The following is a 24,674-nucleotide window of genomic DNA, read 5'->3' as shown; positions in this document are numbered from 1 at the left end:
TTGCTACTGGATCTTCATACGTGATGAGACCTGGGTGGTGGCAGGGAGCTCAGTAGCCTCACGGTCTGGGAGGGATAACGCTGTTTTCCACCCTTACTGTTTTTGTCCCAATGCTACGTTACCTCCTGCCTGATGGAAGCGGGGCCGGATGAGATTGTGGTACAGATGGGAGGGATCATTAACCATGCTAAGCTCCCTAGCTCCTGATGAGTATCTCGGATATTATGGGGAGAAAGAGGAGATTGAGGTTGAGAGGGAAAATAAAGATGCCATAGAAAGCCTACAGGTCTTTTCACCCACTGTCAGAGTGAGTCTGGATGGGAAAATCCATCATGGGTAAAGCCCTCCCAGCTATTGAGCATATCTAATGAGATGTTGTTGCAGGAAAGCAGCATCCATCATCAGGGACCCCCATCACCCAGAACATACTCTCTTCTTGCTGCTTCTATCAGGAAGGAGGTACAGGAGCCTCAGGACCTACACCACCAGGTTCAGGAACAGCTATTACCCCTCAACCATCACGCCTTGAGACAAAGGGGATAATTTCACTCAACTTCACTTGCCTCATCACTGAACCAATGAACTCACTTTCAAGGGCTCTTCATCTCAAGTTCTTGATATTTATTGCTTATTTATTTATCATTATTATTTCTTCTTTTAGTATTGGCACAGATTGTTGTCTTCTGCACTCTACTTGAATGCCCTAGTTGGGTGGTCTTTCATTGATTCTGTTATGGTTATTGTTCTATAGATTAATTGAGTATGCCTATAAGAAAGTTGATCTCAGGATTGTAGATGGTGACGTATATGTACTTTGATAATAAATTTACTTTGAACTTTTGAACTTTGAAAGTTGTTGAGGTAAAGTGGAGGTTTAAGTGAAATTGTTTCGGGAGGAATAATTGGAGTTCAGCATCTGTTTGACAATGTCACACATGGAAAGCAGTTTGCAAAAGTATAGAAACCATCAGACCCAGGAGAAAGTGGTTAGCTGGATACAAAATTGGCCTCTCCGGAGGAATTGAGATTGCAATGTCAGCAAGTGATTCAGGGCTCAAAGCCAAATCTCTTTATGTAGCCAACGTGTCAATGATTGAGACACAAATGAAAGCGGAATGATATTTGCAGATGACACAACCTTGGCCATATGGCTAATAGGGAGCAACTTGTCAATGGAGGCATTAATAGAGCGGACAGAAAGTTGGCACATCAATGCACAAAGGCCCTTGGGGAGGACAAGCACATTGACCAAGAGTGTAATAAATGAAAGGATATTAAAGAAAATTATGGTGTTGGAGGGAAGGTAGGCTTCCTGGAATAGAGAACCTTGGAGAAACTGGTTAAGAAGCTGCACCTGCCCTTGTTGGCTGAGCAAATAGATGAGATCAGGAATGTCATACTAGGAATATTACCACCAGCACCCTTCTACCACAGAGGTCTCATCACAAGGGCAATGAGCTATTCACTGTTTGCTGTTTATCTGTGCTGCACAATTCACATGCATTTTGTATTATATTTTATGGTAATATTTGTGGTAATATTTTGTTTTATGTTCTGCGTGTGATTCATGCATTGTGGTGCACCGTGGTCAGTCCCAACATGGTTGTATATAGTACAGTCAGATGACATTAAGCTTGAATATGAAATTGAACTTGTGAGGTAACATTGCAACTCCATAAAACTCTGGTTAGACCACACTTGGGATACTGTATTCGGTGCTGGTCACTCCATTATAGGAAGGATGGGGAAGCCTCTGAGAGGGGGCAGAGGAGATTTACCAGGACGCTGCCTGGATTAGAGAGTAAGTCTTATGAGGATATGTTGAGCGAGCTGGGGCTTTTCTCTCTGGAATGAAGGAGGGTGAGAGGTGACCTGATAATGGCACAAGGTGATAAGAGGCATGGACCGAGTGGACAGCCAGAGACTTCTTCCCAGGGTGGAAATGGTGAATACGAGGTGGTGTAATTTTAAGGTGATTGGAGGAAAGTATAGGGAGAAAGTCAGAGGTAAGTTCTTTACAGTAGGTGCATGGAACACCCTGCCAGGGGTGGTGGTAAAGGTAGTTACATCAGGGGCATTTAAGAAACTCTTAGATAGGCACGCGGATGAATGAAAAATGTAAGGGCTATATGGGGGGAAGGAGTTAAGTTGATCTTCCAGTAGGTTAAAAGGCTGAAGCAGCATTGTGGCTGAAGGGCCTCTCTACTGTGCTGTAGTGTTCTATGTTCTATGATATAAAAAGGAAAGGAGGGCAGGTCGGTTTTCTGTATTAGAGAACCTTGGAGAAACTAGTTCAGAAGCTGCACCTGCCTTTGTTGTCTGAGGGAATAGATGAGATCAGAAATGTCATACCAGGTGTGCATTAAACACCAGTTAATGGCAAACTGAGGCTGCTCTAACCACCCCATCTAGGAAGGACATATCATCATCACAGATAGTCCAGATGCAGATTTCAGAATCACATTTAGATTTATTTGTAAGGCCATAAGACATACAGAAGGAGCAGAATTAGGCCATTCAGCCCATTGGGTCTGCTCCACCATTCCATCATGGCTGATTTATTATCCCTCTCAACCCCGTTCTCCTGCCTTCTCCCCATAACCTTTGACACCCTCACTAATCAAGAACCTATCAGCCTCCACTTTAAATATACCAAATGACCTGACCTCCACCGCCACGTGTGGCAATTAATTCCACAGACTCACCATCTTCCGGCTAAAGAAATTGCTCCTCGTCTTTTTTCCAAAGGGACATCCTTCTACTCTGAGGCTGTGTCCTCTGGTCCTTGACTCTCCTACAGGGAGCATCCTCTCCATGTCCTCTCTATCCAAGCCTTTTAATATTCGATAGGTTTTGATGAGATTCCCTCCCCCCATTCGTTTAAACTCCAGCAAGCGTAGGCTCACAGCCACCAAATGCTTCTCACACCTTAATACTTTCACTTCCGGGATCATTCTCGTGACCTTCCTCTGGACCCTCTCCAGTGCTAGCACCCGCTTTCTTAAATAAGAGACCCCATACTCCAAGTGCAGTCTGACCAATGACTTGTAAAGCCTCAGCACTACATCCTGGCTTATCACATGTACGTGGAAACGTCTGTCATTTGCGTTAACAAGCAACCCACCCAAGGACATGCTGGGGGCAGCCCGCAAGTGTCAGCACACATTCCAGCGCCAGCATAGCTCGTCGACGGTGCTCAGCAGAATGACACAGAACACAACAGAACAGAACAACAAGAAGCAACAGAGAAACGACAGCAAAATAAGCCCCGTTCCTCCTTCCCACCCACTTACCTAGTATCTAACCCCAGAAAAACTATCTTCTTCAGCCGCCAGTGGATTCCAAGCCTCTGGGCCCTGACCTCCCCAGCGTACTTGCAGAGATTCACGGATCGGTCCTCGACTTCGGGACCTCTGATTGACTTTTGTGCTTTGATTTTCGGCAACGACCCAGGACATGCAGACAATGACAGATGTGGACCCTGGATGAGGTTCCGAAATCCAGGCCTCGAACGCTGGATTTGCCAATGAAAGGACTCTTAAAAACTAGGCCTCAAAGTCCAATATAGGGGGATGAGATATAGGGGGATGTGGCTAGAACTGGAGAATTGTTGTTGGTAGGAGAGAGTGGCTGTTAGAACTCTCGCACTGCCATGGGTAGCGTAAACAGAGACCACCTTCCCATCCAAGAATGTTCTCCCTTCTCCAGTCTCCCATCAGGCACCCCAGCCCACCTTCCTTTCCAGACCTGAAGAAGGGTCTTGACCCGAAACATCAACTGTTTATTCATCTCCATCTATGCTGCCTGACCTGCTGAGTCCCTCCAGCATTTTGTGTGCGTTGCTCTGGATTTCCAGCATCTGCAGCATTTCTTGTTTAGAAGGTACAAAACCCTGAAAGCACGTACCACCATACTCAAGCACAGCTTCAATCCCACTGTTATAAAACTGAAAAGCTTCTTCCCGAGGACCGAATAATGCTACACCCCAGCTTGCCAATGGTCTCTGGGTGGGATGGACTATCAGAGTCATTTGTTGCATGGAGATATGGGGAGTTTTAAAAAGTTACGCCATAGCGCACGCATTGTAAATATCTGATTTGTACAGACAGGAGCAGCAGCACAATCTCATTGTCTTGAGCAATGACAATAAAGTTTCATTTTATTCTATTCTTTTTACTTTAAACTATTATATATTAACTAGTGTTATCATCCCTCTGTATGAAGAGATGGACTCTTGCCCTCACATCATACCTTTTTAAGACCTTTACTGTCTGCCTGCATTGCACTTTCTCAGTAACTGTAACACTTTATTCCGCTCTCTGTTACAGTTTTTCCCTTGTACTACCGCAACGCGCTGATGTGATGAACTGATCTGTACGGGTGCCACACAAAACAATTTTTTTCGGAGTAAATTGGTACATGTGACAATAATAAACCAATTTGCCAATTTAAATAGAAGTTAACATAAGACCATAAGCTATAGGTTCTGATCATTTCCCTCTCAGCCCCAATCTCCTGTCTTCTCCCCATATCCCTTCATGCCCTGACTAATCAAGAACCTATCAACCTCTGCCTTAAATATACCCCATGACTTGGCCTCCACAGCCACACATGGTACCAAATTCCACAGATCCACCATTCTCTGGCTAAAGAAATTGCTCCTCATATCCACTCTAAATGGACATCCCTCTATTCTCTGGTCTTAGACTCCCCCACTATAGGACACAAAATACTCAGCAGATGCTGCGGTCAAAGCAACATTAATGGCCTCCTCTACTGCCATGATGAGGCTAAACTCAGGTTGGAGGAGCAACACCTCATATACAGTCTGGGTAGTCTTCAGCCCCTTGGTATGAACATAGAATTCTCCAACTTCCGGTAATTCCCTCCCCCTCCCTTCCCCCATCCCTATGTCACTCTGCCCCCTCCCCCAGCTGCCTATCACCTCCCTCGTAGTTCCACCTCCTTCTACTACCCATTGTGTTTCCCCTATTTCTTCTTCACCTTTCCTGCCTATCACCTCCCTCCCTCCTTCACCTCCTCCACCCCTTTATCTTTCCCCTTACTGGTTTTTCACCTGGAACCTACCAGCCTTCTCCTTCCCACCCTCCCCCCACCTTCTTTATAGGGCCTCTGCCCCTTCCCCTTACAGTCCTGACAAAGGGTTCCGGCCCGAAACATCGACGGATCGTTTCCTCGGATGCTGCCCGACCTGCTGAGTTCCTCCAGCATGTTGTGAGTGTTGCCCCGACTATAGGAAACATCCTCTCCAAATCTACCCTATTGAGGCCTTTCAGCATTCGATAGGTCCCCTTCATTCTTCTGAATTCCAGTGAGGACAGGCCCAGAGCCAGCAAATGCTTCTCATATGATAAGCCTTTCAATCCCAGAATCATTTTCGTGAACCTCCTCTGGACCCTCTCCAATGCCAGCACATCCTTTCTTAGATAAGGAGCCCAAAACTGCTCACAATACTCCAAAATCAGAATCAGGTTTATTGTCACTAAAATGCCTTATGTTGTGAGATTTCTTGTTTTACTATAATTACAATAAGAAATGTATTAAAAAATACTCAGTACAAAACAATAGCAAAAAGTGAGATAGTGATCGGTTGGCGGGGTGGAGATATGTCTCCACCAAAGGAGGTGTAAGGTGCTCCTTCCCTCCGCTAGCCTGCAGGTCACCCTTGGGCAAGGTGGAACACCTGCTTAGTCCCCCAAGTCAGGGTCACGTGAAGCCATATGACCAGGCGGTGGATGGTCGTATGAGCAGCTGGTGCATATCACAAGCCTTGGTTATACGACCACTGCCACCAGGCAGACAATCTCTGAAGAGTATTGATAACGGAGGAGGATAGTGGATAATTGCAAAGGGAGGAGGAGAAGACGGCGGTGCGACGGCAGCCACGCGGCCACTTCGGTGGTGATATCTGTTATCTGTCAAGTAGGGGACCGTGCACAATTCTGATTTGATGGAGACAGACGTGAGAGCACTGTAGAACATCCGGAAAACTTCTGAAATGCCGGCTTTGCTGCCGCTGCTACTGTGTGGTAACCGGAATCTCCAGAGCAGAAGGCCCCGAAATCCTCAGCTTTGTGTGTTTCAGCGGCCGGGGCGAGGTCGAAGGCGCTTGGGAGACTGTATCGGAGAGGCTGGTCGGAAGCTCGGAGTTTTCGGACGGATGGACTCAGTGTCGGCTGTGGTCGGCTGCTTCCAAGGCATCGGCAAGTTGACGGTGCCTGGAGGTTTATGGCAGGGAGTTTCTCCCTTTTGCCGCCTGCTATCGGGGACTCGGGAGTCAATTGACTCGGGGACTCGGGAGTCAATTGACTCGGGGACTTTTGAGACTTTATTTACCATGCCCGTGGTTTGTTCTTCATCAAATTATGGTATTGCTTTGCACTGCTGTAACTATACGTTATAATTATGTGTTTCTGTCAGTGTTAGTCTTTGGTTTGTCCTGTTTTCTGTGATATCACTCCAGAGAAACATTGTATCATTTCTTAATGCATGTATGCATTTCTAAATGACAATAAAAGAGGACTGAGCGTACTCATAATCTAATGGCTGGGGTCACCTGTCTTGTAACTGCCAGAAGGCAATGGCAAACCACTTCTGTAGAAAAATTTGCCACGAGAAATCGCAGTCATGGAAAGACCCTTATTGCCCACGTCAAATGACACAGCACATGACGGTTCACAATCCGTTCAGAAATTTAATGGAGGAGCGGAAAGCAGCTCCTGTACCTCTTCCCTTATGATAGCAATGAGGAAAGAGCATGCCCTGGATCGTGAGGGTCACAGTTCCCTCGAAGCGCGCGGCTTCGCAGTAACTGAAGTGCTCCCATGCACACGGCTGGAATAAAGGACAGATGAGGAAAAGTTTATGAAACAGGAAAGATTTTCTTTATTGTACTGTATTTTATTATACCCTTCAGTTAATAAATAAGATCAAAAGTATGTGATTTTTCAGTTTTCATTCTAAATATTCATAGCTTTCATATTACAAAAAACACATTTAAAGTGTCCTGCAGCTTTTAGGCTGCGTAAAAATTACCTGCTCGGAGTAGTGGTTAGTCTGCTCAGTTGTTAAAAAAAAAGTAGAGGTAACCTGGTGAAGGTTCTTAATGATGGATTCCACCTTTTTGATTTACTGCCTTTTGAAGATGTCCTCTGTGGTAAGGAGACTTGTGTTCATGATTATTATGATTATGAGGACACTCAGTCCCCTCTTATTGTCATTTAGTAATGCATGCATTAAGAAATGATAAAATGATTTTCCAGAATGATATCATGAAAACACATGACAAACCGACTTAGAAAATAACAAAAACCACATAATTATAACATATAGTTACAACAGTGCAAAGCAATACTGTAATTTGATAAGAACAGGCCATGGTCACGGTAAAAATCTCAAAGTCTCTCGAAAGTCCCATCATCTCACGCAGACGGTGAACCTCCAGCGCCGCCAACTTGCCGATGCAGCATCCCGGAAGCATCCGACCACAGTCCGACTCCGAGTCCGTCCGAAAACTCCGAGCCTCTGACCAGCTCTCCGACACCGAGCACCGAGCACCATCTCTGCCGAGCGCTTCGACCCTGGCCCCGGCAACAGGTGATACGCAAAGCAGAGGATTTGGGGCCTTCCCCTCCGGAGATTCTCGGTCACACAGTAGCAGCGGCAGCGAAGCAGGCATTTCAGACGTTACTCCAGATGTTCCTCTGCGCTTCTCACGGCTGTCTCCATCAAATCCGGATTGTGCATGGCCCCCTAGTTACACATATGATGGAGCTGCCTGAGCTTACAACTTGGCTGCTTTCTACAGTGAACCAGGCTGAGCTCTTGTGTCACTAGAAGTTATTGTATGGAATCGAACTTTATATAATACCTCTCTAATACCCTGTGGTGCTGTGCGGTTGGGGGGGGGGGGGGGAGGGGGTTACATACATGGACTGCAACTGCTTTATAATTGCCTGTAGTCATATGATTCGGGGCTTGTCATACGAGGAGCGTTTGATGGCTCTGGGTCTCTACTGACTAGAAGACACAGCCTCAGAATAGATGGAAGACCTTTTAGAATGGAGATGAGGAGGAATTCTTTTAGCCAAAGAGTGGCGAATCTGTGGAATTCATTGCCACAGGTGGCTGTGGAGGCCAAATCATGAGGATATCTAAGAAAAAGGTTGATAGATTCTTGATTAGTTAGGGAATGGAGGGAGATTGGGCCTGAGAGGGAAGATAGATCATCCATGATGAAATGTTGGAGTAGATTCAATGGGCCAAATGCCTAATTCTGCTCCTATATCTATAGTCTTATTGTCTTCCCTCCTACCAAGCTGCACTACCCAACAACCCAGAGATTTAACTCTAGCCTAATCATAAGACAGTTTACAATAACCAATTGTCCTACTAACCGGTACGTCTTTGGACTGTGGGAGGAAACCAGAGCACCCGGAGGAAACACTCACACACACAGGAAGAACAAACAAGCTTTCTTACAGAGGACGCTGGAATTGAACTCCTAACTTCAACGACCCGAGCTGTAGTAGTGTCACACTAACTGCTTCACTACCATGGCACCCACACACACTCACTCCAGGTGGAAGTCTGTGCTGATAACACTGCTTCTGTTCTGAGCGAGAGAATCAAACTAGTGATCGAAAAGCCGTCATCCAAGATCCCTAACGTCCAGGCTGAGCCATCGTCTCACCGCGACCATCAGGCAGGAGGTACAGAAGCTGGAAGTCCCACAGCTGCAGGTTCAAGAACAGCTACTTCCCTTCAACCACTCAGTTCTTGAACCATCCAGAACAACCCCAATCACTACCTCAGATATGCAACACTGTGACCACAGACGTTTTTGCTTTAATTGCATTTTTTTCTCTTGGAAGGATTGTGTATAATTCATGCTTAAGCTTTACTTGAGAATGCTCCCTACATGATGCCCTGTACCTGTGATGCTCATGCAGCAAGTTTTTCATTGAACCTGTGCATACAATACATTACTGTGCAAAAGTCTTAGGCAGAGAGTGGTGAATCTGTGGAATTCTTTGCCACAGGCAGTTATGGAGGCCAGGTCTCTGTGTATGTTTAAGGCAGAGGTTGATAGGTCAGGGAATGAAGGGACACAGGGAGAAAGCAGGAGACTGGGGCTGAGAGGAGAATTGGATCAGCCATGATGAAATGGCAGAGCAGACTCAGGCTAAATGGCCTAATTCTGCTCCTATATCTTATGGTCTTATGGCTTTAAGGTGCCAGTAATCCGCCTTTGCCCCTTCTCCTGTCAGTAGAAATGGTCCTCAGTGGAATGGACATTCAATCCCAGGCAACGACACGAGAGACGAAAGGGATGGCCGTTGCTGAAATCTAGAGCAACGAGCAATCTGCTAGAGCTGGACTTGGTTGTCAGAGGCTGTTTGAGGTGCACATTGTTGGGAGCATCTAATAGGGAGTGGGAGCTTATCTCCACTACTCCCCCTCGCTGTAACAAGCTTAAGGAACACCACTGTTAATATTGCCGTTAAAATAAAGCAAAAAATCCAATCTCTGAATGTCAAACTACCAAGAGCTCAAGGTTTCAGTCTACTACACAAGTCAAAATATTAATTTAAGTCCCTTACGATCCACAAATAATATGTACAGGATTAGACCCATTCTAATCTCCACACAGCTCCAAGGGGCCACAACCCTGTCGCAGGGTATGGAGGCTTGTGTGCCTCAGCGACCCAGAGAGCTTTGTTGGCTGTAGTCAGGGCTTTGTGCTTAGGCTTTTGGTAGGGTCACCCATGCCAAATAGGTCAAAGGGTAAAGGTCAGGCTCAGAGTGAACCACCCATCCTCCAAGTTCAGGGGTTCAACTCAGGGCTAATAACCCTGATTGGTAAAACAAAATTTTTACAGAAATAGCAATGAAGAATCCTTCTACATCTGAGTGTGATAGTATTCCTGAGTCTCTGCCCAGGACTTACATGACTGACTGTAGTAAAATTCGAGCTTTTGACATGCTGAAGAAAGTTCTGGCCGCCACCAGAGGTGGATGACCTTCATTGCTGCCCTAAATACCAGTGATGTAACAGACAGCAAGGAGAGAGAGATCTCCACACAGCCCCATTAGAATCATCTCAGAACCTGAATCAGGTTTATTATCTCTGACCTATGTCATGAAGTTTGTTGCTTTGTGACAACAGTACAAGAAATAGATAAATAGTGGCAAAGAGGTATATTAAGCGAGTGCCCACGGGCCGCTTATAAATTTGATGGCAGAGGAGACGAAGTCGTTCCTAAAAGGTTGAATGTGCATCTTCAGGCTCCTGTAGCTCCTCCCTGATGGTAGTAATGAGAAGAGGTCATGTCCTGGACGGTGTGGGTACTTGATTATGAAACTTGAGGCATTATTTTTTTAAAAGATATCCCCGTTGGTGGGGATGGCGAGAATCATAGAGTCAGAGCGAAACATCACAGGAACAGCCGCTGCTAAACTGTTATTCTGCCCAGTCCTATTGACCCTCATCTGGACCACAGCTCTCCATACCCCTCCAATCCATGTACCTATCCAAGCTTCTCTTAAATATCGAAATCAAACCCGCATCCACCACTTCTACTGGCAGCTCGTTCACACTCACACCACCCTCTGAGTGAAGAAGTTCCCCCCAATGCTCCCCTTAAATATTTCACCTTTCACCTTTAACCTATGACTTCTAGTCACACACAAGAGAAAACCTGCAGATTCTGGAAATCTGAGCAACACACAATATGCTGGAAGAACTCAGCAGGCCAGGCAGTATCTAAAAAAAGAGTACGTCGCCATTTCGGCCCGAGATGCGGGCTGGCCTGCTGAGCTCCCCCAGCATTTTGTGTGCGTTACCACTAGTTCTAGTCTTAGTGAACCTCGATGGAAAAAGCCTGCTTACATTTACCCTAACTATACCCCACATAATTTTGATGGCTCCTTTGTCACCCCAATGAGAATCTCCCCAATCTCATGATCAGCTTCCAAACCAATCCTGAGCACCAGAATCTTCGGGATTTTGTCGGGATGAAGAGCCCAAGCTTTCTACGATCACTTGTGTGAAGAATTTTCTTTTTTAAATGGTTGCCCTCTCAGAGTCTTGAATCTTGCTGATCCCTGAATTATACTACTCTCCCCTTCCACCTGTGGCAGATACAATACTGAAATAGTAATTGGTCACTGGCGTTAACTGTACTCGGGGAGTGTTTATACAACGTTATTTGCTACATCTACAGAGCGCTGCCACAGGGAAGAAGCATCCCTCATCAAGGACCTCCACAATCCAGGCTATTCCTTCTTCTTGGTGCTGCCATTGGGCAAGAGGTACAGGAACACCAGTCCTACACCACCAGGCTCAGGAACCCTACAACCATCAGGCTCCTCAACCAGACCCGATAACTTCACTCACCTCAACTCTGAACTGGTTCCACAACCTTGGGACTCAGTTTCAAAGACTCTACAACTCATGTTCTCTGTATTATTCATTTACTTATTTATTATTATTACTATCATTATGGTTTGTCTTTTTGAGTATTTGCACAGTGTTCGTTTGCACGTTCATTAGTAGTCGGTCTTCGTTTGGGTGTAGTTTTTCGTTGACTCTATTGTATTTTTTTGTTCTACTGTGAATGCCTGAAAGAAACTTAATCTCAGGGTAGTATGTGGTGATGTATACTTACCTTGAACTTTGAACAATAAGGTCGTGTTTCTTTGCTTTAGATTCTGGCATCTGCAGTCTTATGTCTGTGATTTTGATAGTAGCTTTTTCCAAGTTCTTGGTGAGAAGGGAGTTTTATCTTCCTCAGGATTACTACCTCCTCGAGGAGCTCAACAGTGCCTGGCCAATGTCCAGCAGGACAACGTCAAACACTATGAGCAGCCCACTCAGTTAGACGGCCCTTCATCCCTTACAACTGCTTACTTTTATTTCCTTAGAGATACAGAGCAGAACAGGCTCTTCCAGCCCAGTGAGCCACACGGCCCATCAACCCTCTGCTTAACCCTAGCCTAATCACAGGACAATTTACAATGACCTACTAACTGCTACGTCTTTGGATTGTGGGAGGCAACCAGAGCAAGCTCACGCATTCCACGGAGAGATCGTAGACTCCTCACTGATGGGGTCAGAATTGAACTCTGAACTTCTGACGCCCCGGGCTGTAATAGCTGTAAAAGTAACATTAACAAATTTGCCGATGATACAAAGCTGGGTGGCAGTGTGAAATGTGAGGAGGATGTTATGAGAATGCAGGGTGACTTGGACAGGCTGGGTGAGTGGGCAGATGCATGGCAGATGCAGTTTAATGTGGATAAATGTGAGGTTATCCACTTTGGTGGTAAGAACGGGAAGGCAGATTATTATCTAAATGGAGTCAAGTTAGGAAAAGGGGAAGCACAACGAGATCTAGGTGTTCTTGTACATCAGTCACTGAAAGCAAGCATGCAAGTACAGCAGGCAGTGAAGAAAGCTAATGGCATGCTGGCCTTCATAACAAGGGGAATTGAGTATAAGAGCAAAGAGGTCCTTCTGCAGCTGTACAGGGCCCTGGTGAGACCACACCTGGAGTACTGTGTACAGTTTTGGTCTCCAAATTTGAGGAAGGACATTCTTGCTATTGAGGGAGTGCAGCATAGGTTCACAAGGTTAATTCCCGGGATGGCGGGACTGTCATATGTTGAAAGATTGGAGCGACTGGGCTTGTATACTCTGGAATTTAGAAGGCTGAGAGGGGATCTGATTGAAACATATAAGATTATTAAGGGATTGGACACACTGGAGGCAGGAAGCATGTTCCTGCTGATGGGTGAGTCCAGAACCAGAGGCCACAGTTTAAGAATTAGGGGTAGGCCATTTAGAACGGAGTTGAGGAGAAACTTTTTCACCCAGAGAGTGGTGGATATATGGAATGCTCTGCCCCAGAAGGCTGTGGAGGCCAAGTCTCTGGATGCTTTCAAAAAAGAGATGGATAGAGCTCTTAAAGATAGCAGAATCAAAGGTTATGGGGATAAGGCAGGAACTGGATACTGATTGTGGATGATCAGCCATGATCACAGTGAATGGCGGTGCTGGCTCGAAGGGCCGAATGGCCTACTCCTGCACCTGTTGTCTATTGTCTATTGTCTATAGCATCGCGCTACCGTTTAGTTCCACATGCATGGCTGTTATAGGAATTAGTTTTACTTGTCACATCTACATCGGAACGTGTCATTTTGTGTCAACGGCCAGCACAGTCTGAGGACTGGGCTGGGAGAAGCTCGCGTGTCGTCACGCTTCCAGTGCCAACAGGGCATGTGATCTTACACCTTATCGTCTACCTGCACACCCTTTCTCTGCAGCTGTTACACTTCATTCTGCATTCTGTTATTGTTTTACCTTGTTCTACCCCAATGCACTGTGTAATGATCTGATCTGTATGAATAGTAGGCAAGACAAGCTTTTCACTGTATCTCGGTATGTGACACTTAAAGGCCATAAGACCATAACATGTGGGAGCAGAATTAGGCCATTTGGCCCTTCGAGTCTGCTCTGCCATTTCATCATGGCTGATCCATTTCCCTCTCAGCCCCAGTCTCCTGCTTTCTCCCCATAGCCCTTCATATCCTGACAATCAAGAATCTACCAACTTCTGCCTTAAATATACATAAAGACTTGGCCTGCACAGCTGCCTGTGGCAAAGAATTCCACAGATTCACCTCCTTCTGGCTAAAGAAATTCCACTTTATCTCCATTGTAAAAGGACACCCCTCTACTTTGAGGATGTGTCCTTTAGTCTTAGACTCTCCCACCATCGGAAGCATCCTCTCCACATCCGTTCTATCTAGGCCTTTCAACATTTGACAGGTTTCAATGAGATTACCCCCTCATTCTTCTGAATTCCAGCAAGTACAGGCTCAGAGCCATCAAACACTCATCATACGATAAGCCTTTCAACCCCAGAATCATTTGTGTGAACCTCCTTCAAACTCTCTCCAACGTCAGCACAACTTTTCTGAGATAAGGGGCCTAAAACTTCTCATAATACTCAAAGTGAGGCCTCGCCAATGCTTGATACAGTCCTAGCGTTTCATCCTTGCTCTTATATTTTATGAGGAGATCCTGTTATGTGCAATATCTCTATATAAGAAATGATACAAGATCCAAACTTTAACTCACAAGGTGAATCTGCTCTGACATGGTTCAGTGCCTGACCTGCTCGCTCATAGTTGCTGACATCCCTTTAATCCTGTGCAGGTACTAATCACCAAACAGTAGTTTCAGTCACTATTACTGCAGCCTCTATGCCACCAGTAACACTTCATGGAGTCCATGGATCTCTTGATTAATTGTATTAATTCACAGCATAAAAAAGGTCAGCAGCCCCTGCTCTGTGCTGATGTGGTGATCGAGAGAAGCGATAAGTGGAAGTCACCCCTTTCTTCCATGGTCCACTGTCCTCTCCTAGCAGATCCTTTCTTCTTCAGCCCTTTACCTCTTCCACCTATCTACTCCCAGCTTCTTACCACCCCACTTCCCATGAACGATCAAGTGCACGCATCCATTAACATGTAGGATGAGAGATGAGGATGTTGGGGATCTGAAGGTTATGTTTAAACCTGAAAGTAAAGATGGCTTACATTGGAACAGCCTTTCTCCTCCACAGAACTGGACTGAGTATAACAGATTTAGCGACACACACAAAACGCTGGAGGAACTCAGCAGGTCAGGCAGCATCTATGGTTGTTCTCTGGCAAAGATGTGATTGGTAGGGGGGAAGCCTTCAAAGGGGAAATTTTGAGAGTACAGAGTTTGTATGTTCCTGTCAGGATTAAAGGCAAATTGAATAGGAATAAGGAACCTTGGTTCTCAAGGGATATTGCAACTCTGATAAAGAAGAAGAGGGAGTTGTATGAAATGTATAGGAAACAGGGGGTAAATCAGGTGCTTGAGGAGTATAAGAAGTGCAAGAAAATACTTAAGAAAGAAATCAGGAGGGCTAAAAGAAGATATGAGGTTGCCTTGGCAGTCAAAGTGAAGGATAATCCAAAGAGCTTTTACAAGTATATTAAGAGCAAAAGGATTGTAAGGGATAAAATTGGTCCTCTTGAAGATCAGAGTGGTCGGCTTTGTGCGGAACCAAAGGAAATGGGGGAGATCTTAAATAGGTTTTTTGCATCTGTATTTACTAAGGAAGCTGGCATGAAATCTATGGAATTGAGGGAATCAAGTAGTGAGACCATGGAAACTGTACAGATTGAAAAGGAGGAGGTGCTTGCTGTCTTGAGGAAAATTAAAGTGGATAAATCCCTGGGACCTGACAGAGTGTTCCTTCGGACCTTGAAGGAGACTAGTGTTGAAATTGCAGGGGCCCTGGCGGAAATATTTAAAATGTCGCTGTCTACGGGTGAAGTGCCGGAGGATTGGAGAGTGGTTCATGTTGTTCCGTTTTTTAAAAAACGATCGAAAGGTAATCCGGGAAATTATAGGCCGGTGAGTTTAACGTCAGTAGTAGGTAAGTTATTGGAGGGAGTACTAAGAGACAGAATCTACAAGCATTTGGATAGACAGGGGCTTATTAGGGAGAGTCAACATGGCTTTGTGCGTGGTAGGTCATGTTTGACCAATCTGTTGGAGTTTTTCGAGGAGGTTACCAGGAAAGTGGATGAAGGGAAGGCAGTAGATATTGTCTACATGGACTTCAGTAAGGCCTTTGACAAGGTCCTGCATGGGAGGTTAGTTAGGAAAATTCAGTCACTAGGTATACATGGAGAGGTGGTAAATTGGATTAGACATTGGCTCGATGGAAGAAGCCAGAGAGTGGTGGTAGAGAGTTGCTTCTCTGAGTGGAGGCCTGTGACTAGTGGTGTGCCACAGGGATCAGTGCTGGGTCCATTGTTATTTGTCATCTATATTAATGATCTGGATGATAATGTGGTAAATTGGATCAGCAAGTTTGCTGATGATACAAAGATTGGAGGTGTAGTAGACAGTGAGGAAGGTTTTCAGAGCCTGCAGAGGGACTTGGACCATCTGGAAAAATGGGCTGAAAAATGGCAGATGGAGTTTAATACTGACAAGTGTGAGGTATTGCACGTTGGAAGGACAAACCAAGGTAGAACATACAGGGTTAATGGTAAGGCACTGAGGAGTGCAGTGGAACAGAGGGATCTGGGAATACAGATACAAAATTCCCTAAAAGTGTCGTCACAGGTAGATAGGGTCGTAAAGAGAGCTTTTGGTACATTGGCCTTTATTAATCGAAGTATTGCGTATAAGAGCTGGAATGCTATCATGAGGTTGTATAAGGCATTGGTGAGGCCGAATCTGGAGTATTGTGTTCAGTTTTGGTCACCAAATTACAGGAAGGATATAAATAAGGTTGAAAGAGTGCAGAGAAGGTTTACAAGGATGTTGCCGGGACTTGAGAAACTCAGTTACAGAGAAAGGTTAGGACTTTATTCCCTGGAGCGTAGAAGAATGAGGGGAGATTTGATAGAGGTATATAAAATTACGATGGGTATAGATAGAGTGAATGCAAGCAGGCTTTTTCCACTGAGGCAAGGGGAGAAAAAAACCAGAGGACATGGGTTAAGGGTGAGGGGGGAAAAGTTTAAAGGGAACATTAGGGAGAGCTTCTTCACACAGAGAGTGGTGGGAGTATGAAATGAGCTGCCAGACGAGGTGGTAAATGCGGGTTCTTTTTTAACATTTAAGAATAAATTGGACAGATATATGGATGGGAGGTGTATGGAGGGATATGGTCCGTGTGCAGGTCAGTGGGACTAGGCAGAAAATGGTTCGGTACAGCCAAGAAGGGCCAAAGGGCCTGTTTCTGTGCTGTAGTTTCTATGGTTCTATGGTTCTATGAATAAACAACCGACATTTTAGTCCGTGTTCCTTCATCAGGACTGGAAAGGAAGAAGGAAGAAGGAAGAAGCCAAGATAAGAAGTTGGGGGGAGGGGGGATGAGTACAAACTGGCAGGTGATAGGTGAGACCAGGTGAGGGAAAAGGTAGTTAGGTGGGGGATGGGGAGCAGGGTGAAGTAAGAAGCTGGGAGGTGATAGGTGGAAGAGGTAAAAGGCTGAAGAAGAAGGGATCTGATAGGAGAGGATAGTGGACCTTGGGAGAAAGGGATGACTTCCTATCGCTTTTCTTGATCACCGCATCAGTACAGAGCGGGGATTCCCAACCTTTTTTATGCTGTGAATTAATACAATTAAGCAAGAGATCCATGGACTCCATAAAGTGTTACTGGTGGCATAGAGGCTGCAGTAATAGTGACTAAAACTACTAGTTGGTGATAAGTACCTGAACAGGATTAAAGTCTACACGGACATGTTTCAGGTGGTTGTAGAACTTCACGCTGACTATACACACTGGATGGCATGGTAGTGTAGCGGCAACTATAAGATCTTGATTCAACTTCCTCTGCTGTCTGTACAGAGTTTGTGAAACCCATGACCATTGGGGTTTCCTCCAAGTGCTCTGGTTTCCACCCACATTCCAAAGATGTACAGGTTGGTGTGCTAACTGGTCACACCGTTGTAATTGGGTTGTGCAGGCTTATTGGGCTGGAAGGGCCCAGTATCGTGCCATATAGAACATAGAATAGTACAGCACAGTACAGGCCCTTCAGCCCACGATGTTGTGCCGACCTTCAAACCCTGCCTCCCATATAACCCCCCACCTTAAATTCCTCCATATGCCTGTCTCATAGTCTCTTAAGCTTCACTAGTGTATCTGCCTCCACCACTGACTCAGGCAGTGCATTCCACATACCAACCACTCTCTGAGTAAAAAACCTTCCTCTAATATCCCCCCTGAACTTCCCACCCCTTACCTTAAAGCCATGTCCTCTTGTATTGAGCAGTGGTGCCCTGGGGAAGAGGCACTGGCTATCCACTCTATCTATTCCTCTTGTATACCTCTATCATGTCTCCTCTCATCCTCCTTCTCTCCAAAGAGCAAAGCCCTAGCTCCCTTAATCTCTGATCATAATGCATACTCTCTAAACCAGGCAGCATCCTGGTAGATCTCCTCTGTACCCTTTCCAATGCTTCCACATCCTTCCTATAGTGAGGTGACCAGAACTGGACACAGTACTCCAAGTGTGGCCTAACCAGAGTTTTATAGAGCTGCATCATTATCCTGCGACTCTTAAACTCTATCCCTCGACTTATGAAAGCTAACACCCCATAAGCTTTCTTAACTACCCCATCGACCTGTGAGGCAGCTTTCAGGGATCTGTGGACATGTACCCCCAGATCCCTGAAAGATCTAAGAAAAGATGTGTTGGCATTGGAGCAGGGCCAGAGGAAATTCACAAGAATGAAAGGTATGAGGTGTGTTTGACGGCTCTGGACTTGTACTCAGTGGAGTTTAGAAGAATGAGGAGGGATCTCATTGAAAACTACTGATTATTGAAGGGCCTAAATAGAGTGACATGTTGAGGATATTTCAAACAGTGGAGGAGTCTAGCACTAGAGGGTACAGCCTCAGAAATTTATCTTCATCTCTGTTTGAAAGGGCCATCCTGATGAAGGGTTCCGGCCCGAAATGTTGACTGATCATTTCCACGGATGCTGCCCGGCCTGCTGAGTTCCTCCAGCGTGTTGTGCATGAACAGGATCACAAGAGTCTGCAGAGGGTTGTAGACACAACCAGCTCCAGCACAGGCACAGGAGGGCTGTAGACACAACCAGTTCCAGCACAAGCACAGGAGGGCTGTAGACACAACCAGTTCCAGCACAAGCACAGGAGGGCTGTAGACACAACCAGCTCCAGCACAAGCACAGGAGGGCTGTAGACACAACCAGTTCCAGCACAAGCACAGGAGGGTTGTAGACACAACCAGCTCCAGCACAAGCACAGGAGGGTTGTAGACACAACCAGCTCCAGCACAAGCACAGGAGGGTTGTAGACACAACCAGCTCCAGCACAAGCACAAGCCACCCACCAACAAGGACATCTACCAAAGGTGGTTCCTCAAGAGAGCAGCATCTATCTTAAAGACCCTCACCATCCAGGAAACACCCTCTTCTCATTACTACTTTCAGGGAGATTACAGGAGTTTAAAGAACCATACTCAACAACTTAGGATCAGCTTCTGTCATCAGTTTTCTGAATGGACCATGAACTATCTTCGCTATTCCTATTTATTTATCTATGTTTATTGTAACAAGTAATTTGTCACACCCGCCTTGTACTGCTGCCACAAAACAATAAATTTCACAACTTTACAGTATGATACACAAGTCTTAGGCACATATACCATATATACAGTAGCTAGGGGACAGGGAGAGGGGAATCATGGTTGGGAAAAGAAGAAGGGAGAGGGAAGGGAGAGGGGAGGGAGCGGGAAGCACCAGAGAGACATTCTGTAATGATCAATAAACCAATTGTTTGGAATCAGATGACCTTGCCTGGTGTCTCAGGGCTGGGTGTGTCTGCAACTCTGCCCCAACGCTCCTTCTCTGCCACTTACCCCACACCCCTCCCATGGCAATCCACTCTCACCATTCCAACATCCTTTGCTCCCCCCGGATTTACAAGCTTGCTGCCTGCTCCACGTTGACAGGTACAGTACTGTGCAAAACTCTTAGACAGCCGACTTATATATATGTGTCTAGGACTTTTGCATAACACTGTATGCCTGTAACAATAAACCTGATTCTGGTCAAAGCTGGCCTTCAGTTAAACATTAGTGTTTAATATTCACTTCCTGTGCTCACAGGGTCAGTAAAGAACAAAAATATATTTATTTTGTTCAACATTTCACCAAGAATACCTTAGAAAAGGTGTTTTTAATTGAATAATACATTCTGGCTTAGAAGACCAAGGGAGGTTGTGTTCCAATTCAGGTTCTTTGACCTGAATCACTAGGTCTATTTCTCTCCCTACAGATGCTGCCTAGTTTGTTGAGCGTTTGCAGTGTTTTCAGCTTTGATGTCAGAATTCCAGCTCCTGCAGCCTTTAATTCTTTCAATTTCCACCAGGGATATTTCCAGCTCCCCAGGAGCAGTTATAATCCTTCTGTTTCTACCTAGGAAAGTAAATGCAGCATCTGCCGATAGTGTCAAGTGACAGATCTCCAACAAGATATCATGTTAGATTCAGAATCAGGCTTATTATCACTGACTTACGTGATGTGAAATCTGTTGTTTTGTGACATATTATAAATTACAGAGATAAATAGTGCAGAAAGGATGAATGAGGATGTATTCATGGATTCATGGACCATTCTGAAATCTAAAGGCAGAGGGTAAGGAGCGGTCCTAAAGTGTTGAGTGTGGGCCTTCATGCTCCTGACGGTAGCAGTGATTAGGGAAAATATCCCGGACGATGAGGGTCCTTGATGGATGCTTCCTTCCTGAGGAACCACCTCTTGAGGGTGTCCCTAATAATAGGGAGGATGTGCCTGTCATGGGGCTAGCTGATTCTGCGACCAGCTTCAGCATTCATTCCAGGCTGTGATGCAACCAATGGAAATGCTCTCCACAGTACCTCTTTAGAAATTTGCTAGCCTTTGGTGACATATCAAATCTCCTCAAAATCTTAACGAAGTAGAGCGACACTGGTATTTCCTTTACATGCTCCCATCAGTATGTTGGACCCAGAACAGATTCTCTGAGATGTTGATGCTCAGGTACTTGGAACGTCTCACCCTTTCCACCGCTAACCTCTTGATGAGGGCAGATGTTTGTGTGTTCTTCCGATTTCCCCTTCCCGAAATCCGCAATGAATTCTTTGTTCTTGCTGATGTTGAGTGAGAGGTTGTTGTTGTTGAGACAACTCTCAGCCAGCCAATCTAGTTCAATCCTGTCAGCGTCATCGTTGCCACCTGAGATTCTGCCAGCAACAGTTGTGTTATTGGTGAATTTATAGTTGGTAGGGCATCCCAATCTGGGGTCCACAAGCCCCTCAGTTTCTGGTAGGGGTCATGGCATGAGAATGGTTGGGAACTCCTTGTGTAGAGAAAGTAGAGCAGAGGGATAAGCATGTATCCTTGAGGTGTGTCATTGTTGATCATCAGTGAGGAGGACATGTTATTTCTGATCTGCACTGACACTACCCATTGACCCCTGATGATTTCAAGTCCCAATTCAGAGGCATTTGTACATGAGCTCACTGATTTGGCCAACATGATCACTTCGGGTTGTAAATGATCATGTTTGCCAAATCAGTGAGTTTGTGCTCAACCTTTGGAATGGTAGAACATAGAACAGTTATGGGACACTACAGACCTTTTGGCCTATGATGTTGTGCTGACCTCTTAACCTACTCCAAGATCAATCTAACACTTCCATCCCACATAGCCCCCCCTCCCCCTTCTCTCTTTTTTCCATTTCCCATTCTGGCTCCCCTCTTACCTCTTCTCCTCTCCTGCCCAGCATGTACCTCCTCCTTCCCTTTCTCCCACAGTCCACTCTCCTACCAGGTTCCTTCTTCTTCAGTCCTTTACCTCCTCCACCTACTAAATCCCAGCTTCCTATTTCATCCCCTCTCCTCCACCCACCCACCTTCTCCCTCACCTGGTCTCGCCTATCACTTGCCAGCTTGGGCTCTTTCCCCTCCCCTCCACATTCTTATTATGGCTTCTTCCCCCTTCCTTTCAAAGTTCAAAGTAAATTTTATTATCAAAGTACATATATGTCACCATATACAACTCCGAGATTCATTTTCCTGCGGGCATACTCAGTAAATCTATGGAATTGTAACTATAACAGGATGAATGAAATATCAACCAGAATGCAGAAGACAACAAACTGTGGAAATGAAAATATAAATAAATAGCAATAAATAATAGAACATGAAATAACAAGATCAAGAGTCCTTAAAGTGAGATCATTGGTTGAGGGAACATCTCAATGGATGGGCAAGTGAGTGTAGTCATCCCCTTTTGTTCAAGAGCCTGATGGTTGAGGAGTAGTAACTGTTCTTGAACCTGGTGGTGTGAGTCCTGAGGCTCCTGTACCTTCTACTTGATGGCAGCAGTGAGAAGAGAGCATGACTTGTGCGGTGGGGATCTCTGATGATGGATGCTGTTTTCCTACAACAGTATTTCACATAGATGTGCTCAATGGTTGGGAGGGCTTTACCCGTGATGGACTGGGCCTAATCCACTACCTTTTGTGGGATTTTCCATTCAAAGGCACTTGTGTTTCCGTACCAGGCAGAGATGCAGTCAGTTAATACACTCTCTAGTACAAGCCAATAAAAGTTTGTCGAAGTTTTAGATGTCATGCCAAATCTCCACAGACTGCTAAGGAACTTCAGGTTCTCAGCCCGAAACATCAACTGTTAATTCTTCTCCATTGAAGCTCATCTTTGGCATTTTGTGTGTGTAGGCCTCCATTTTTCTTTCATCCATGTGCCCTTTGAAGAGTCTCTGAAATATCTTATGTTTGATGTGTGGCTCATGCTTGAATATATAAGTGAATCTCAGAAATGTTCCTGTGGTGTGCATGTCTCTACATCTGCACTGGGATATAGAATTGGACCAGGACTGTGCTTAAAGATAAAAAAAAACAGGAATTCATCCTTTTTTAACACAGCACATGAGTACTTTCCTCCAACTTCTGGTTGCTTATTATTTCAATTCCCTCCACAGATTCATCCCGTCATTTCTGGCACCGGGCACCGAGTGGACAAGGGGTTGGTTCAGACTTGTGACGATTCATCTTCTGTTCGTTGGTTCAAACAGTATCAGAGGAATGAGACTGGCTGTTGGCTGCGTTCTTGCCTCCGTCTGCGCCCTGCTGCTCAACTCGAGGTTCTGTCATGCCATTCGATGGCTGTGAGTATTGTTGTGTGCATGCATGCATCTCGCATATGTCACATGTGAACGTGTATGTTCAAAAGGTATGCATCCTGCATGAAGCATGTGTGTGATGTGTGTGTGCATAGTTCTATTTGTGTGGCTTAAGTCTGAATATAGAGTAATAGAATCATAGAACACTACATCTCAGAAAAAGGTGATTTGGCCCATCTAGTCCATGCTGAGCCATTCATCCGCCTAGTCCCATTGACCTGCACCCGGACCATAGCCGTCCATACCCCTCTCATCATGTACCCATTCTAACTTCTATGTTGCAATCAAAATTACATCCACCACTTATGCTGGTCCCTCGTTCTACACTCTCACCACCATCTGTGAAGGAGTTCCCTCTTATGTTCCCTTTAAACGTTTCACCTTTCACCCTTTATCTATGACCTCTAGTTATAGTCGCAGCCAACCTCATTGAAAAAAGCTTGTTTGCAATTACCCTATCGGTACCCCTCATAAATTTGTCTACCCATGTATTAAAGAAATTTTGAAGATTTATTTGTCATATGTGTTTGCACATAGAAGGCAGAAGGAGCATTTTCTACCTGGAGAAGCTGTAGATGAAGTATTGTAGATGGATTGCTTTTGGCCTGTAAATCGGTGGCCAATGGTGTTCTGCAAGGATTCGTTCTGAGACCCCATATCGTAGTGGTTTTTATATGTAGCTGGGATGAGGAAGTGGAAGAGTGGCTAGTAAGTCTGCAGATGACATGAAGGTTGGTGGAGTTGTGGATGACATAGAAGGTTGTCATAGGTTACAATGGGACATTGAGAGGATGCAGAGCTGGACTGAGAATAGCAGATGGAGTTCAATCTGGAAAAGTTTGAAGTGATTCACTTTGGGAGATCAAACGTGAAGGCAGAGTACAGTTTTACTGACAGGATTCTTAGCAGTGTGGAGGAACAGAGGGTTCTTGGGGCCCACGTCCATTGATCCTTCAAAATTGCCATGCAAGTTGATAGGGTGGTTCAGAAGACATATGGTGTGCTGATCTTCATTGGTCGGTGGACTGAATTCAAGAGACACAAGATAATGCAGCTCTATAAAACCTGGTTAGACCACACTTGGTGTATTGTGTTCAGATCTTGTCAACTCATTATAGGAAGGATGTGGAAGTTTTAGAAAGGGTGCAGAGGAGATTTACCAGGATGCTGCCTGGACTAGATAGTACATCCTATGAGGTTAGTTTGAGCAAGCTGGAGCTTTTTATTTGGAGCAAAGGAGGATGAGAGGCAACTTCACAGAGGTGCACAAGTTGTTAAGAGGTATAGATCGAATGGATAGCCAGAGACTTTTTCCCAGAGTGGAAATGGCTAAAACCAGGGATCATCAAGGTGATTGCAGGGAAGTATAGGGAGGATGACTGAGTTAAATTTTTCACAGTTTATGGTGGGTGTGTGGACAACCTGCTGGGTGTGGTGGTAGAGGAAGATACATTAGCGACATTGACGAGATTCCTAGATAGGCATGTCATTCATTTGCACCTGTACCTGGACCATGGACCATGGCTCTCCATACCCCTCCCATCCAAGCACCTATCCAAATTTCTTGAAAATGTTGAAATTGAACCTTCAATCACCACTTGTGCTGGGCACGTGGCCAAGTGGTTAAGGCATTGGACTAGTGACCTGAAGGTCATGAGTTCTACCCCCAGCCGAGGCAGCGTGTTGTGTCCTTGAGCAAGGCACTTAACCACACAGTGCTCTGTGACGACACCGGTGCCAAGCTGTATCGGCCCTTGCCCTTCCCTTGGACAACATTGGTGTCGTGGAGAGGGGAGACTTGCAGCATGGGCAACTGCTGGTCTTCCATACAACCTTGCCCAGGCCTGCGCCCTGGAGAGTGAAGACTTTCCAG

The 24,674-nt window shown here is 45.4% G+C and overlaps 1 protein-coding gene across 1 annotated transcript in view; it reads left to right on the top strand.

Annotated features, from left to right (window-relative positions):
• Positions 1 to 24,674, top strand: part of wnt11 (wingless-type MMTV integration site family, member 11) — a 75,652-nt gene that overhangs the window by 29,717 nt on the left and 21,261 nt on the right. The window contains exon 2 of the mRNA XM_072264224.1: positions 22,601 to 22,786. Within this exon, the coding sequence (XP_072120325.1) occupies positions 22,704 to 22,786 (83 nt within the window). The 5' untranslated portion in view covers positions 22,601 to 22,703. The remainder of the gene's footprint in view (positions 1 to 22,600; positions 22,787 to 24,674) is intronic.

This window comes from Mobula birostris, chromosome 7, assembly GCF_030028105.1.
Source record: "Mobula birostris isolate sMobBir1 chromosome 7, sMobBir1.hap1, whole genome shotgun sequence".
Lineage (NCBI taxonomy): Eukaryota > Metazoa > Chordata > Chondrichthyes > Myliobatiformes > Myliobatidae > Mobula > Mobula birostris.
This window is presented reverse-complemented; position numbering and strand designations above follow the sequence as displayed.